The sequence below is a fragment of the Parasteatoda tepidariorum genome, chromosome 9, assembly GCF_043381705.1.
Source record: "Parasteatoda tepidariorum isolate YZ-2023 chromosome 9, CAS_Ptep_4.0, whole genome shotgun sequence".
In the NCBI taxonomy this organism is placed as follows: domain Eukaryota; kingdom Metazoa; phylum Arthropoda; class Arachnida; order Araneae; family Theridiidae; genus Parasteatoda; species Parasteatoda tepidariorum.
This window is the reverse complement of record NC_092212.1, coordinates 84,979,768-84,997,092: the sequence shown is the minus strand read 5'-3', so window position 1 is coordinate 84,997,092 and position 17,325 is coordinate 84,979,768. Positions and strand designations below refer to the sequence as shown.

The following is a 17,325-nucleotide window of genomic DNA, read 5'->3' as shown; positions in this document are numbered from 1 at the left end:
TGAACCCAATCCAGAAGACAAGGGAACTCCTGGATCGAGTATTGGGAGAAATTTGCCTTCGTGGAGGACTTTTTGATGGAGTTAACCCGCATTTGTGTTACATGGAGAGGAAGACCGCGAAAACCTCCCACGGTTAGCCTGAAATCAAGGGGACTCTAACCTGTGATCCGTCTACCACTGAGGATATTTCACGCCAGTGCTGTGGTCGGTATTCGTATCAACTGGGATTCTAACCCGGTTCGCCTCAGTGGAAGGCGAACACTCTATTCTCTGAGCCATCGCGGCTCAGTACAAAGCTATTGTAGAAAATTTCTAGCAATAAAAATTTTCGTTAATCAAAAAAAAGTAAAACCCAATAAATGAAACTAATTTCGGACAGATAAATCGCAAATTCAGATTTTTCCTTCAAATTAGGGATCATTGTCGAAAATAAACAAATCAGAAATTTTCGTCTGCCAATCCATCAAAACAAATGTTAGTTAATTTTGACGTTGGGAACCACAAGTTTGAAACATTTACATTAACACAGTATTGGAAATCTTTAAGCCCTGAGTTTACCTACAGAAGAAGAAAAATAATGTCCAAAATATCACATTTTGATGAAAATACCACAATTTAGAGGTTCTTTTACTTACATTATGGTTCTTTTACCCACATCAAAGAGAAGTTATGATATAACAAGTTTTAACTAAAATATTATTTTTAAAAACAGATGAATTTTTCCTTCAAGCGTTTTCCCGAGTTTTTTTTTTTTTTTTAATTTTCCTCTGAGCCAAAAAGGGTCACAAATTATAGCTTGTTAGCTACTAAATATCACAAGCTTAAATGTAACTTCGAAATATTAGCCATTAGAAAAACAATTTATGGTTTAAAATTGAATATTTGCTCATTTTGACCTAGAAACCATATATTAGAGTTAGCCTTAAATTTAAACCAATGTAGGGAATATCTAGCCGTCTGTGTGTTTCATTAGTTCGATCACTGATAAAAAGTTTTTGGTGAAAATAAAACACTAATTAACCCCTTCCTTCTCGCTCCCGTGAAAATGACGGGGTGAGTTTTCGCCCGCTATTTCTTGCTCCCGTGATATTGACGGGCTGGAGTGTTCAGTAGTAACTCGCCAATAAGAATGAAACTAATTCATTTCTTTTGCCCGGAAAACATTTTATTTCTCCTTTTACCCACCAGATAGCAGTACCAGGATATTTTTAAGCTAAATGTAGATAGTTTATTTTAAACTAAATTTCAGCACTAATCAAATACGTAATACAAATACAAAAGCCAAAAAAATAGGCACTTATATGACCGTTTTCTTGAAAATTAACCGATCGTTAAGAGGTTAAGAAGAAATAATAATAAAAGAACACACATCAACATCTGTAAGTCTACCTAAAAACGGAATAAGTTCTGCACTATCTTATAGGTTAGCTCTCCTTATATGAAAGTTCACACAAAAACGAACTATTTCGAATAACTTTTGATCTAACAATCGGATCCTTTTCAGTCTCCTTCCCTGCTTTTACAAAATATATTTCTGCTTATAAATTTAATAATTTTACTACCACTGTGAAAAATCATCATAGAAAAGATCTGAAGTTTGCACTATATTACTCACACAACCTCCTTACTCTTGTACACCAATCAATCAATCACTCGGTGAGCTCACCCATAATGTTAAAAAAAAATCACATAATTATAAATTTGCCCAATTTTTAAATATTATTTGTCCAACTCATAATTTAGGTAATCATTCATGCACTGTTCTTTAACATCAGCCTATCCGTGGTATACATCAGTAGAGGCGTATTTTTAGACGTATATCAACACAGAATATTTTTTACAGTTCATCATAAATTTAAAATTCACTATTTATGTATGGCAAAACCTCAATTATGATTGTTCTTTTCATGTGAAAAATTGTGCTTAAGCTGTCTCTTATAATAAACTTATAAACTACACTTCCTTTCATATTTTTGTGCGTATGTCTGTCATGTTTGAAACAAATGAACGATATTTTAGAACCACTGTCCACTGCAGCTTAAATCTGCCTCTAACGCCCGATTCAGCATAATAACATTGGTACCTCTGGCAACATCATAATAACACTCATATCCGATCGATGATTTATTATGGCACAAGGCACAATCCATATTTTTATATAGGATGCCATCATTCCATTTAATAGGATCAACGTAAGACTTGCACAGTCTTCGTGTGGTTATATTTTGCCATGATCTCGGGCAAGAAGAAACCATGCCGGGAATACAACTCCTGATGCCTCTGGTAACATTTACAGGCTTCTGGAACAACAAGTAGCATTTTTCGAACATCCATTCATCGTTTTCCCATTTCCAAACACCCCACTGCTGTTTTTCTTCAATGAAAGTTAAGTTCTGAAGAACATCTTCTTGAGTAACATCCACATTGGAACAAAGGGCTTTAACTCGCCATTCCACTAAGTTCTCAGTATTTTCAGCATTACATAAAGCACAATAGTAATTCTTGTAAGTCACTCCTTCTTTTGGGTCAGTAACAGGCACGGTTCCCATAAGATCATTAGTCTCACTGCTTACTACTGTGTCTTCAATGCATTTTTCTCGAATATGCTCACGTCCTGTCCAGGAATCTTTACATTTGTTCACCATCCAGAAATTTCTATTTTCACCGTGCACATATACACATCGATTGCTCTGTCTTCGTCTGATCGCCATTCGAAATGTTCTGTAAGGTGCATCCAAGCAGCAATCATTGTATATAAGTGAGCAAACGCTGTCACAGAAGCAATTGCGAGTCGATTGATCACCGCCAACTAAACAGGAATTCGAACAAACTGGCATAAGTTTACGTATTTCGCCAAACGTGACAGCAAAAATTATCAAAATGCTTAACGCGATTAAAATGTGTAATGACATCCTCAAAACTAAAGATTAAGATCTGTTTAAGAAATTATTTTTATAAATGAATCGATATTTTAATATGCATTGTATGAAAGTTATTGTTAGTATTTGTCATTATGAATAAAAGATGTAAACTTTAAATATTCTTCCACTTTACAGGAAACAGAAAACGCAGGAAACTCGTCGATTCTGACATCCGCGTAGAAAAAGATAAGATATTGTTGCATAGAGAATTTGTTTCCTTAAGATATATGTTTCTTGGTGATTAACTTATTATTTAAATATAATCATTATTTATTTAAAAACACATTTAAAGAATAAATACCAAGAAACTTGCTCAAGTGGACAACTTAATCAGGGTACAATTTGTTGGTGATTTTAGACTAGTGGTAATTTTATAAAAGGTCAATTTAAAATTGTTTTTACCAGTTAGATATTAGATTACGATCAACTTGGACTGGTGATCAACACGCAACAGGTGATCAAATACACAGATTTCGCTGCATTAATATTTTATAAAATACTTGGAGCTTTAATATGAGCGCAAAAAGAAACTTTTATAAAAAAAATATCGGTTTTCATTAAAATTTGCAGTTTTTTTATTGAATCATGAATTTTAAAATATATGATGATGATTGATTTAGCATATCAGATAAATGGCCTCTTTTCTTTTGTCGATATTTTCATCCCAACATATCGGGTGGCACTAACACTAACCAAATCACTTGGACCAATCACATCAATAGCATAATGAAGAAAAGGGAAAAGTTCCAGAAGAGAGAAGGCCTCCGCACGGATTAATTTAGCAGTCAGTCGTAATGAACACAAACTGTGCGAAAATGTCACAGCGTTCGGGCTACTAAACTGAGCAGTACGAAATATGTCAAAACGTTCGGAATACTAAAGGCTCCGATTTTTTGTTTAGGTAACCCCTTGCCGGGTTTGGCTTTCTTCTAGAAGATGATAGAGCGTTCGGTGCTCTACAGTCTTTAATGAACTATATTCTCACCTAGACTTAAAAAACAAGGTTACGTTATACAAGTTTATTTTACCTATGTATAACCAGTTCTCAGCAACTAAGACAAACACACAAGAACAAGATAAGGACTCTTCACAATCTTAGTGGATCGAGGGGGCTACTTCAAATGTACTAAAATATTAGCACAGACGTTAATTTAAGTTCAGAGGTCAGAAAAAAAAAGTACTTACTTTGAATTAACATACCTTTTTTTCCAATGGATTTGGATTTTTGACCCCAAAAATGAAAAGGGTTGCGCAATCTAGAAAATATGGTACCAATAGTTGGTCAGGAGAAATTAACCTTATATGAAAGACTTTTAAAGGATCTTTTATGCAAAGGTTCACTGAAAATAATTATGTCTCAACATTTAGTAAAGAGCAAGTTGAAAACAAAATACTGCCCAGCGTTATGGTTCACTCATTTCTAAAATTAAAAAAATTAAAAATCAATTGAAAATTTTTAGAAAAACTGTGTTTTCTCCAAATTTTATAGAATCATAAGTTCTAACCTCTGAAAATTTCTTGCAATAGTTACTCGTGACTGTGACTCATGAATTTACAATAGTTACTGTTTGGTCAAATTTAGTTGATATAAAACCAGCGATGTCTATGCTTATTCTTAAAATGACGAAAAACGTCAATATAGAGAAAGACCATAGTTTAGTGAAAGTGAAAATCGTTTGCAGTATTGTTGTAATAGTTCTTTAATATTTTAAAACTCACTCTATTGCTTCATTACCTGTGCTCATGAAAATTGGCAAAATCCGAAAATAAGGTAGTGATTTTGATAAATTTCATCTAAGTCGATGCTGATTTTTTATTGAAAAAGTTAAATATTTATTTCGAAAATACTTATTTGTCCGTCCCCAGATAATTCTTCACAGCAAGATGATATACATAGTTTGAAATAATCTTTTTGCTTTGGGTGTTGGGCACTTAAACTGTGGCTTTTTTTATTTTCATTGGCGAAAGATCTTGTTTGACTACTCTAAACACTAAATCATTTAAACTACAACACTCTGTGCAGTATTTTATATACTTCTTATAATTTATAAAATTATGTAGTTTCTAATTCATGAATTACAAAAATTGAAAGTTTTAGAGTGTAACTTTCGATGTCTACTCAGAGTTGACATTGGAGTGTAAAAGGTTAAAAGCATTGTCGAAAACACAAAATGGAGTAAAAATTTGTTGCAACTTCTCTGACCTGATTGGTTAAAACACATAAACCACATTGGTTAAATCAGATGCACGTGTTTATCTCTTTACTTTTCTACTGTCATCTGGTGTTTAGACACAGAGGAAGGTTCTAGTTTAGAGAAACGAAAATACAGTATGTCTATTTCTGTAATTTTTTTGCACGTTGTTTTCAACTTTAGCATCTACATAGCACAAATTATACCCTACATCCTGCCTCTTCTTCTTTTTTAAGGTTTTTGAAAGATTTTTCACAACTCAAAAAACATTTTTCACTTCTCAACTCAAAGTCAAAATGCAGGCTGTAGTGATTTATAAGTAGTATTTGGAATTGAGTTTTACAAACACTGAAATATCTATCTTGAATCATGATCTTAAACAAACTCTTGAACAAAGCGCAACACATTAGTTATTCATGACTGTTAAAATCGCTCAGCAGTTAAGAAAAATTGCATATCTGTCACTTAAAGTTTGGTACTACATGTGACATAAGAAAAATCGAAAATTACCATTAAAAAAAATTATGCTGATTTGAAATCAAAAGTTTATCCTGTTTTTATAGTTGAAATCGCTGATATAAAATGTTAACACTCACCTTTAACTAGTAGGCATGATTTAAAGCAAGGCGGTAATAGAAAGTTATTCTGAAACCATATCATTTGTCTTTTGTGAGGTGTAAAATATGCTAACTCTTTTAAATTATAAAATATTCATCACTATTTACTTTCAATAGGGAAAAAATACTCTAATATATTTAGTATAATTGTTAACAGGAATCCTAGAAGTCATTTTAATCATTCCGAAAACAAGCTATAATGAACTGATTTTTTTTTACCAGTTATTGCTTTTACCCGTCTAGATATATAAAAATTAAATACCTTTTTTTATGTAAATAATACCTTGTTTTCAGTAAAAATAACATATAACAGATGAATAACAATAAATGTAACAGATTGTACTTTATTGATTCGGTGAGCAATATGGCGAACTTGACTAACTTGTAGCTAAATTAATTAAAATAGTTGTTTCTATTCCTATCAGTTTTTGATAATAATTACTTATTTGAAATAATTTCGTGAGTTTAGTTTAATTTATACTCCACTGTTAATTTATATTCAGACTTGCTGATATGTCCAAAAGGTTAAAATATACACTTTTTTACAAATTGAATTCAGTAAAAATTTTATCTAACGTGTCTTAATTTAATGAGTTGGCGACCGACTTCCAAGATAGTCACAAAATCATTAAATTAAGCAAAATAGTTAATTATGGGCCTATTTGAATGCAGTTTTTGTCAATAAATTCTTAACAGAAACAACTTTTTAATTAATTTATATTCCGCATACTGCTTTCAATAACAGTTGTTTTTCCTATTATTGTTTTACATATTCCACAGGAATGATGAAGCACACAATATTTTCTCCTCTGTCATCTTTAAGCATGAATTTTGATAAATAATCGTAATCGGGGATCGTAGCATTTTCCGAATTCATGTAGGTGTATTCTTGACCCTTCCAAATGGGACACGATAAACCACTTTTGCATGCATCTGGATGGTCTAATGGTATATTTTCTTCACTTCCAACCACTTCTCTATTAACCATTCTCGATCCGTGCAAAACAGCAGTAACAGAGCTGGAGTCGACGAGGGATTTAAATCGGATCGTGGTAGTCTCAATCGTGTTCTTGACCAATGGGCAAGTATTTTCTGGAGTAGGGCAGCTCGATAAAGTTACGCTTTCAATCTCGCTCTTGATTGGTTCATCACAACTTTTGTAGCTAGTGGACATGGAGCTCAGAACCAATGAGAATAATATTAAGCAGGTGAAATACTTCATGGTAAGCTGAAATTGAAAATTAATTTTACAGTCTTTTACAGGAATTATGAACAGGTTTTCATTGTTATAATTAGAGCCCGGATTTTGATGACCTAAGAAATCTCAACTAATGCCCTTAAAAAGGGCAAAAAATGCCCTTAAAAATGCAAAAATTGCGCAAAAAATGCCTTAAATAAAGTAAAAATATTGAATTAAAAAAATGCTTTGCTCTCTAAAATTATTATGAGTCATTTAAAAAATATAAAACAATGCTATACTTGTTTGAAAAATATGTTTTATATCCTAAAATAACAAAAAAAGGAAAATATATTGACACCAAAATATTTTTATTTTGTATAGAAACTTTAATGGATATAACAACTTCCATCTCATAATATTACTAAATATCAGAATTACATTGGATTATTAAATGTTTTTCGATAATTTGAAATGTAAACGAGCGTCTCTTGTCTGAAAGTAAATTTTCATTCCTGCAGAAGCTTCTTTCAACGTCTACTGATGTTATTGGTGCGTACTTGAAAAGGACGGTCACACTTACTGACAATTCTTCTTCAATTTGAAAAGATGTTGCTTCACCTGTTAATATCCTAGAGATTTTCTTCATTGTTTGGAAGCCAGTGTAATAATAAAAAATTATAAAAAATAATAAAAATTAAGAAAAAATTAACAAAAAATTTAAAAAATGCTTTAAAATGCAAAATACGCCCCAAAATTTAAAGAAAATGCCCTATAAATCTCAAAAAATGCTCTGAAGGACAAAAAATGTCCAAAAATGCAAATGTCATCCAAATCCGGGCCTTAGTTATAAGCTATCAGATCTCATGGTTACGGTTGAAGAAACATAATTTAAAAATTGCCAATTGTCAGCATCTACTTATTATTGCCAAAATATGACCCTTGCATTGAGCACTTAAAGATTTTGAACTATATTTTTATCACTAATCGAAGCAACGCAAGCTTAGATCAAGAAACGAGTGCTTTGAATATGTTCAATGTATCAGAGATTCAACCCTGCTAAATACGCTCAAACTGCGTCAGAAAAATCATAGTGATTTGTATACTCCAGTTTGCTTTCGCCGTCGCCATGCTTTTAGGATTTTTTTGAAAAAAATTTTTTTGTTACAGTGAGAACTATACTTAGACACAAAAAAACGGTGTCAAAAAGAATTTGGCCCAATTCTTCGAAAGATCATGTTTGAAGCATTTAAAAAATTTGTCATTTTTTTTACCAATATGAAATTTGGATCGACCAAAATGAGGAAATGAAAGTTATTAATTTATTTCTAGTTTTATTACAGGCAATTCTGAAATTATTCTATAGGATTGCAATCGTTGTATCTGACTGCTTTTTTTTAAATTATAGTTGTGTTGAAAAAGTAAATTAGCTCCTAACTTCCTATGCTCATTTTGGTGTCCATGCAAATTTTGGGTGGGTAAAAAGGACACTATTTCTAAGAGCCTTAAGCATGATCTTTTAAATGGTGCCAACAATTTTGCCATGTAAAATCTCTCAAAACAGTTGCTGCTTAAAGAATAATTGTTTACATACAGTTAATGTAGAGGTGTTTCCATTATTTTGATCAACACCTGTACATAGAAAAAAGTTAAACTCTTTATTTACTTAAATAATACAAGCATTTCCATATTTATTTTGTGTATCTCTACATCTATCTAAAGTCCTAAATTTTTCCCCCTCTGCTCGTTAAATACTCTCACCTTTTATTGGGTAGCTGTTCCCTAAAAAGAGGCTGCTTCTTCAGTGTCTTATTTATTATGAGGCCCAGGCCTAGAGCCCCCTTATTTCTAGAGACCCTCTAAATGTTACAAATAATTTCTTTTTGTATTTTTAGTTAATAATTGTCGATTAGAATTATGAGTTAACGAACTAGATATAAGCTCACATTTGCTAATATACCATAATTTACTTGTGTTATAACTTAAAAACACTTCAATATTAAACAGCAGGTAAATTTTGTTTTAAGTAATGGCCAGGGAGTTTCTAAAAGTTATATTCTTAAGGCCCCGCATTTCTAGATCAGACCCTATGCGATTTACTTTTAAAGTGTACTTTAAAGCATGAAGCATACTTTAAAGGAGCTACAACAGTCCATTTTAGCAATTGCTTTTTTTTCTGTTACGGCCCTCTAAATGCTTATATTAGAGCTAATTTTAGCAAAACTCCAAGTTTATAAAAGTTCATTAGAAGCTGTGATTATTCTAACCAAACAAGATAAATTTAATGTGAATACTCAAATTTTTTATTTTATAAATAACAGTCTTAGAATCAAATTAAATGTTAGACTGTTGCGCTTACAGGGCTGGAGCTGCTTCTAGTTTGTATCGCATGCATAAATAAGCTGAAAATGAATAAAATAAGCAGAATTGTGATTTTCAAAAAAGAGTTGTTATAAACTGTAAGAAAAATGACCTGAAATAGGTAATTCTTGAATTAAGTGTTTTTTAAATTGAAAAGTTTAACTAAAAATATTTACGAAGTATTTGTAAATGCATATTAATTTCGTAATTTATTTATTGATATTTAAGAAATAAGTATAAATTATTAAATAAGTAAAAAAGTTTTATAGCATTTCTTCATTGACATTTTCATAAATAATAATATAATTTTACAACCATTCCATGAACATAACTTAATAATTAGAAAAATTATGGATTGTTATTTGAATACAAAGTTGCAACATTCAAAAATCACCACTAGTTAATAAAAGAGGTCTACCTCTTGGAACCCCTGTTACCTATATTCTGAAATCTATGGTTCCAAGGAACACCTTTTAGAAACAACTGGTCTATAGGATAAATTTAACGGTCGCCACCAGGCACTGGGAGACTAAAAATAACAAATTGGCATCTTAAAATTTTTTGTCAATCACCATCTGAGCTTTAATTTCTTCTTCAAAAATGAAACCCGGGTGCGATTCACTATTTTTTAAATAAATAAATAATTATTATTGATATTTTGTAAATCCAAAAATTGCTTTGTTTCATGCTTATTCCATAAAGTTTTTCCTCGTTTTAAAAATTAACCTTGTAATGTTTGCCATATTTTTACAAAAGCTATGGAAGAATTGCCTTACATTTTAATTTCATCAGTTTTTTAAATAAATTTAATTCTTCAATTCTTGAAAAAGCGGTTTTAAAAAATGGCCACTGTGAAGAATGCTGCATTTGGCCACTGACAGGTCGCAAAATTTTCTAATTTTGCCAAACACTACTTTGTGTTTAATACTACATTGTGTTTAATACTACATTACATACTAAATACTACATTGTGTTTAAAAATTTGCAGAAAAATTTCGTAACAGTAAGTTTCCGTAAAAAAAACTATTAAATATCTATTAAAGGAAAAAAAATGGTGAAGAAATTGATATTCACATTTTTTGACTAATATTTTTAACAGGTATTTGAAATCTACATGTTACTTCCGGTGCAGATACAGTTGCGTAATAGACCCAAAATATCTATTTTAGAGCATTTAGTCATTTTTTACTAAACAAATAGTAATGGTGCGGCTATCAAGTTTTTCTACTTACATTTTTAAAATATCTATTTCTGAGTAGTTAGCCATTATTTTTTTATAAATAAATAAAAATGGAGGGACAATCACATCTTTCTACTTATAACATACTTCATGTTTAGAATAAAGTTTGCTTGTTATCTTTAAAACAGCTAGATAGGGTCCCAAAATATTTAACACTCAACATAAAGGACATTTTTATTTATCTTCCTTAATAAAAATGGTAAAGAAATTAACTAGCTTATGTTTTGACTAATAGTTTGTAATAGGCATTCGATTCGGATATGGTTCTGAAACAGCTCAAAAATATCTAATATCGAATATGCTTGCCATTTATATATATATGTATACCGATATATACCGATTTTATATATATNAAAAGAGTTCTAAATACACAACAGTCATAAATGTTTAAAATAATATCTAATAATAAATATTTCATATAATATCTAATTAATGAAGAAATTGATAATCAACAAAGTATAAATCAAATTCATCTTATTTTACGAAAAACTAGTTGCTAAAATTCTTCGTCTAATTAGTGAAGAAGTTCACAATCAACAAAGCATAAATTAAAATTATTTTTTCTTTTGAAAACTAGCTGTTTAAATCCCTTGCCTAATTAGTGAAGAAATTTACAAGCAACGAAGCATGAATCAAAAATAGCTTATTTTATGAAAAGCTAGCTGTTTAAATCGAATGTCTAATTAATGAAAAAAAGTTAGACTCAACAAAACATAGATCATAATTATCATTTTTTATAACAAAACTAATTGTTAAAATATTTTATACACTTAGTCAAGAAATTTAGAATCAATAGAACATAAATCATAATTACTCTTATTTTTGAAATAGCAGCCTCTTAAATCCTTTGTTTAACTCAAAATGATTCTTTGTTATAAAGATAAATCGGTGTTATTTACTGTCTCTGTGTAAATAATCAAATACCTTTTGCAAGTCATGATTTGGAATTATCACGATATCACGTTATTGCAATACACGAACATTGCAAAAGAATGATTTAGCAAACAGAGCCCATTAGATTTACTTGACTACTGTTCACACAACTGAAATAGATCTTCTGACAGATTATAAAAAGATAGGATTTGATAGATTATGAATAAGACAGTTTTTAAAGAAGAAAGAAAAGATTTGAAAGTATTATAAAACTGTTCTTGAAAAGAAATTCGCTTAAAGTTAGAAAACAAATGAAAGGGATCTTATATATTTGAACAACTTTATTAACATTTTAAAATACGACAATGAGTAAATTGCACGTGCATGACTTAAACAGCTTTGACAGAAATTCGTTTTTTCTGGAAGTGTATCTGTCGGTATCAAAAAACTGCCATGTTGCTTTGTTAATGATTCCATTTTAATCTGGAAACATGTCAAATCGTTTTTAAGACATCATTGTTTTCAAATAAGTTGAGTTTTAAATTGCATCTGATGGAATATTAAATGAATAGAAAATTTCGTATGAAATAATAAAATTTAGCTTTCCGTATTTTATTACTCTAAAAATTATATTTTTTATTACTAATTTAAAAACTTTCTCTCAATATTCATTCTACTATTTTTACTAGCTTAGATGCCAACAATTTTGAAATCATTTAATAATGTAAGCAATATTGTAATATTTATAAAAGAATGCTTTATTAATTATTTATATTAGTATTGAACACGGAAATCAGCTTTTAAATTCCTACGCTCATTTTGCATGAAAAAAAAGGACACTGTATCTAAAAACTTCATTCATGATTTTTTCAAATTTTGCCAACAGCTTAGCAATGTAAAATCCTCCAAAACATGTTAATAAAGTTGTGTTTCCATATATTTGTCTAACCCATATATATACGTATAAAAGTTTTTTTTATTAACTTCTTTTCTTTCTGTGGGTTTCGTTACTTGAACTTTCCAATTATTATTATTATTAAAGTGTTCAGTTCATAGAAGGCAGCCTTGAAATGTAATTCGCTTCATTTATTATTTTCTTAACCAAATATATTTTTACTGATTATTTTATACGGTAAAGCTGAAAGCCCATTTATGATATTTTTTCTTCTCAGCAACTTTCGTTAACTATCAGATTAGTGCATTTAATTTTAACACATTTTTATTTTATTTTACTTTATATCGGTAAGTTTGTTTTCTGACTTTTATCTTAAACTCATTTAAAATAGTATCTTATGATAACTATTCTTGCTTTTGAAATGGCTCAATCGCTATCGGAAAGGTATACGTCCTGATGAGAACCTTTAAGTTTTTCCGTGAATTATTTTATTATTTTTCTAATCCTATGTTATATTACCTATTATGTTGTATATTACATTTGTGCTACCACTTTTGACTGTTTTTTGTTTAAAAGAATCGTCCTTTTAAAATGACGCAAGGCACGAACGGATTAAGCAGGTTAGAATAACCGAGATTCAAGTGTATTCTGAAAATTTAGAAGATCTATAATTATTATACATATATTGATCTATGTTATATCATCCGGCAATAGATATGATTTTAATGCTGTAAACAGAAATGAACGGTTAGTCGGCTTACCGATAAGCCGATTTTTTTTAAAAGTCGTATCGGATTCGAATTATCTCAAATAGGTTGTTTTTTGCACAAACGATTATGATTATAGTATCCGATCCGAATTACCTCAAATAGGTTGTTTTCTGCACAAAGGATTATGATTATAGTATCCGATTCAAATTATCTCAAATAGGTTGTTTTCTGCACAAAGGATTATGATTATAGTATCCGATCCGAATTATCTGAAATAGGTTGTTTTCTGCACAAAGGATTATGATTATAGTATCCGATTCGAATTATCTGAAATAGGTTGTTTTCTGCACAAAGGATTATGATTATAGTATCCGATTCGAATTATCTCAAATAGGTTGTTTTCTGCACAAAGGATTATGATTATATAATATTAAAAAAAAATCTAGCTACCAATCGGAATTGATTTACAACTAAGTCACGCTATTAATTAATTTCAACACTCTGATATCTACTATTCGATAAAGATTTCCAGTATAAATAGGTCTAAAAAATCTCAATTGTTTGTCTTATTTTGCGTAAATCCTAATAAGAGATAATGTTGTCTAATATGAAGGGCCTGTTGTTTTCCCTCACCATTTTACGTATCAAGTAAGTAAAAATTGAAATAAAATTTTTGTAACTTGTCAACAAGGAAAATTAAAACTCGCTTATTTTTTTAAACTTAATCAGTTTACAATATTAACAAAGATGTTATTGGGAGCTTAAGTATCAAATTGGCGACTAAAGAATTATTTAGCCATCGATGTTCCCTTTTTTGGACATGTTCCTTTTTCAAAAAGATAAAGACTGTTTACTATTTATAATTTAATGTTATTGACTGTTAATTACAGTCGGATCTCTATTTAACGAAGTTGCTAAATTCCGATAATAAGTTCGTTACATGGAAAATACGTTAAATAGAAAATCTCCTTTTGAAATACTTAAACGACACAAAACAGGCTGTAAATTTATAAACACTAGACATAATTAATATAGCAACTGATATACCTTTATCTTGTAAAGTGCAAGTTTTGTTAATTACAGTCGGACCTCTATTTAACGAAGTCGCTAAATTCCGACAATAAGTTCGTTACATGGAAAATTCGTTAAATAGAAAATCTCCTTTTTAAATACTTAAACGACACAAAACAGGCTGTAAATTTAAAAACACTAGACATAATTAATATAGCAATTGATATACGTTTATCTTGTAAAGTAGTATCTAGCAGGAATCTAAGTAGTATCTAGCGTAAAGTAGTATCTAGCAAGAAGAATATCTAGTAAGCAAGAATAGAGCAAAACATCATCCAGTGTTACACTATCATGCGACATGCATTTTTCAACTAAAAAAAGCTAAATTTATGCATAAAATTATTGCTACATTTATTATAAAAGAAATTTTAAACATACGTTATCACATGCGTTCTTAAGTTTAATTGCTATTGATAAAATTTGTTATTTTTGTCTGAGTTTTTCGTTTGAAATGCAAACAGAAAAGGAAAGGGATTTTACTGCTTTCTCTAAAAGTTAAGTGGCTTCAAAAATCAATTCAAGGTTATTTTCCCACGTGAAATGTGTTAACAAGTTTGAAATAGTCTGAAATAATTTGGGAAATAGGGAAAGGGATCTCAGAGAAAAGTTCGTGAAATAGAAAATTCACCTCGCTCTTTGGAAGTTATTGTACGAATAAATTTCCAAAATACTCTAGGTTCCTCGAAAAAACTCGCAAAATAGAGAAATTCACAAAATGGAAGTTCGTTAAATAGAAGTCCAACTGTATTTCAATTGCTAGCATTTGCCTCAAGTAAGACAGATCAGGGATTTTAGTGTCCTTAAAAAAATTTGAAAGTGGTTGCGAAGAATTAGAAAATAAAGTGCATTTTTATAAATTCGCGTCCACCGCTGCACTTATTTTCTCCAAATAAGCATATCTAGTAACAAAATCAGTTTCTATATTTTTAATTTTAAATTGAAAGCTAATGAAAACCAATTTTTAAATTTATCATTAACACGTTGAGCACCGCGTCAGCCATCGGTGACTGACAGTGAACTTTTCATTTAGGCCGAGTCAACCACCGGTGGCTGACACTGAAATTACATTTAGGCTGCGTCAACCACCGGCGGCTGACACTGAAATTACATTTAGGCTGCGTCTACCACCGCTTGCTGACACTGACCTTTCACCTAGGCCGCGAAAAACAGCTGGCTGACAACGTATAACATGATATAGAACTATAAAATTTACACTCTTTTATGGAATTGTAGAAAATTTATTCAAAATTTACTTAATTATTGTGATTCTTAGTTTAATAAATTCAATTTAGTAGATTTTTATAAACCACTATTTTTAAACAATTCGTAGGTATATATTATTCACCACTTTTATCAGATATGTCATGCTAAACCTTTTATTAACTAGTAAACTCTGTCTATATTTGCAAATTTAGTTTGTAGTTATTTACCGTATGGCCTGCAGGGGTGAAAGCGAGACGGNTGATTCCTTTTTAGTTATTCAAGCAAAGAGCTTGAAATATTCATAAAAGCAACTCCATTGCCTGCTTACCTCATTGCTCAATCAAAACTGTTCTAAAATTCCAGATGAATGGGATAGGGGACGCTTCGCGGCCTAGGTGCCCAATAAAATCAAAACACTAGGACTAGGACATATGTCATGCTAAACCTTTTAAAACTAGCAAAATCTGTCTATTATTTGCAATTTTAGTTTGGCCAGCCGGGCAAGCCATGTAATATTAGCGTGGCGTCCAACGTGTTAAAATATTGTCACCACTTTCAAATTTCTTTTAGGACAGTTCGAGCCCTGAAAATTCGAGGGCTCGAACATCGTGAGTATTCACAGAAACTTCTGATTAAAACTAAAATGTAGATTTGATTCTAAAGTTGCACTTTCCTGAAATTTAGCCATTGCACTTATTCCATAACTGCAAAATAAGAGTTCGTTAAGTAAACGGTTTAGGAGTCCAAATATTCGACATCTTTACTACTTAACACATAGCTGGCAACTTTTCTGAAAATTTCCCCGTGTGCCCGGCTATTGTTTTTGAAAGCGGATGTGAAAGTGAGACAATATAAATAAATTATTCAACTCTTCATATTTCTTTTTCGAATGATAAAAAGCATTGCAATCACCTGCGTGCAATGGTACACCACAAGTTTTGCAAATATATCAGGTTTCGTAAAGTTATAATAAATTGGTACAAAATTAAATAGTAAAACTTGAAAAGTAAGGAAAATTACGCCCACTTTTTAAAATAGTCACCACGAGATCACTGCTAACATGATTGCTATGACTCGTGATCGGTCATCAACGCTTGGCCACAAAAACAAGAGTTAACTCGTGACCGGTCATCAACGCTTGGCCACGAAAACAAGAGTTAACTCGTGATCGGTCATCAACGCTTTGCCACGAAAAGAGTTAACTAAAACATTCAGATTAAGAACGTTTTTTCGTGTCTGATTTTGTAATTTATCGTTTATTCGAATTAATTAGCATGTTTGACGCTAAAGATTGTCGTTAGCTATAAAATTTGAATCCTAATAGTCGAGAGTCAGATCATCAGACGAAAAGATATTAAAGTGTTAGCTTTTTTATATTTCCCATACTGTATTCATAAATATACAGGGGGACGATGCTCATATCTAACTTTTTTGAGAATATTTAAAATTATTAATCATAAACTCCGAAGCGACATGAAGTAAAATATAAGTTTATTTTTTTCTGCCATTTCCGAGTAAGTAATAGAATTTTATCAATGTTCTATCAAAGCATAAAAAATATAATAAAGGTTCTTTTTTTTAAAAAACGTCTTCCTAATATTTTGTTGTTAGAGACATTTAAAACGTTTAAGATAATTTTAAAATTCATGTCAATTTTTATATATGCAATTTTTAATTATTTTTTTCAGATTTAATAAGTTAGTAGAGCAAAATGATTTTTTTTTAAAGAAAAATATTTGGTTAGAGCTTGTTCTTAGTTTAAAACGTAACTTATGACAACATAAAATACCTTACATGAACTCAATTATTTAAACTCTAATATATAACCAACTTTAAAAACGTAATATTTAAGAGATTCTAACTTATGAGCTGACTTTTATTTTTATATATACATGTATGTATGTTCTTTGTGAAATGCGCGTCTAGTTCACACTAGTAATGAGTTAAAAGTTTTAAAAACAATCTACCACTTTAAGAAAATGAATATAAAGTACATTATTTTTATTAAATAATGCATTAGTATGGGATTTTAAAGCTAATGCTTCCTTTAAATACAAAGCATTTG

The 17,325-nt window shown here is 30.4% G+C and overlaps 2 protein-coding genes across 2 annotated transcripts; both read right to left on the bottom strand.

Annotated features, from left to right (window-relative positions):
- Positions 1–1,139: 1,139 nt before the first annotated feature.
- On the bottom strand, positions 1,140–3,022 carry LOC139426435 (uncharacterized). Its single transcript, XM_071185313.1, has one exon. It carries the CDS (start codon positions 2,910–2,912, stop codon positions 2,016–2,018), a length of 897 nt encoding a protein of 298 aa, XP_071041414.1. The 5' UTR covers positions 2,913–3,022; the 3' UTR covers positions 1,140–2,015.
- Positions 3,023–6,430: 3,408 nt separating this feature from the next.
- Positions 6,431–11,460, bottom strand: LOC107444520 (NPC intracellular cholesterol transporter 2). Its single transcript, XM_016058672.3, has 2 exons — positions 11,323–11,460; positions 6,431–6,958 (listed from the first exon to the last, which is right to left on the bottom strand). The coding sequence occupies exon 2, from the start codon at positions 6,950–6,952 to the stop codon at positions 6,488–6,490; it is 465 nt and encodes a 154-aa protein (XP_015914158.1). The 5' UTR covers positions 6,953–6,958; positions 11,323–11,460; the 3' UTR covers positions 6,431–6,487.
- Positions 11,461–17,325: the final 5,865 nt, after the last annotated feature.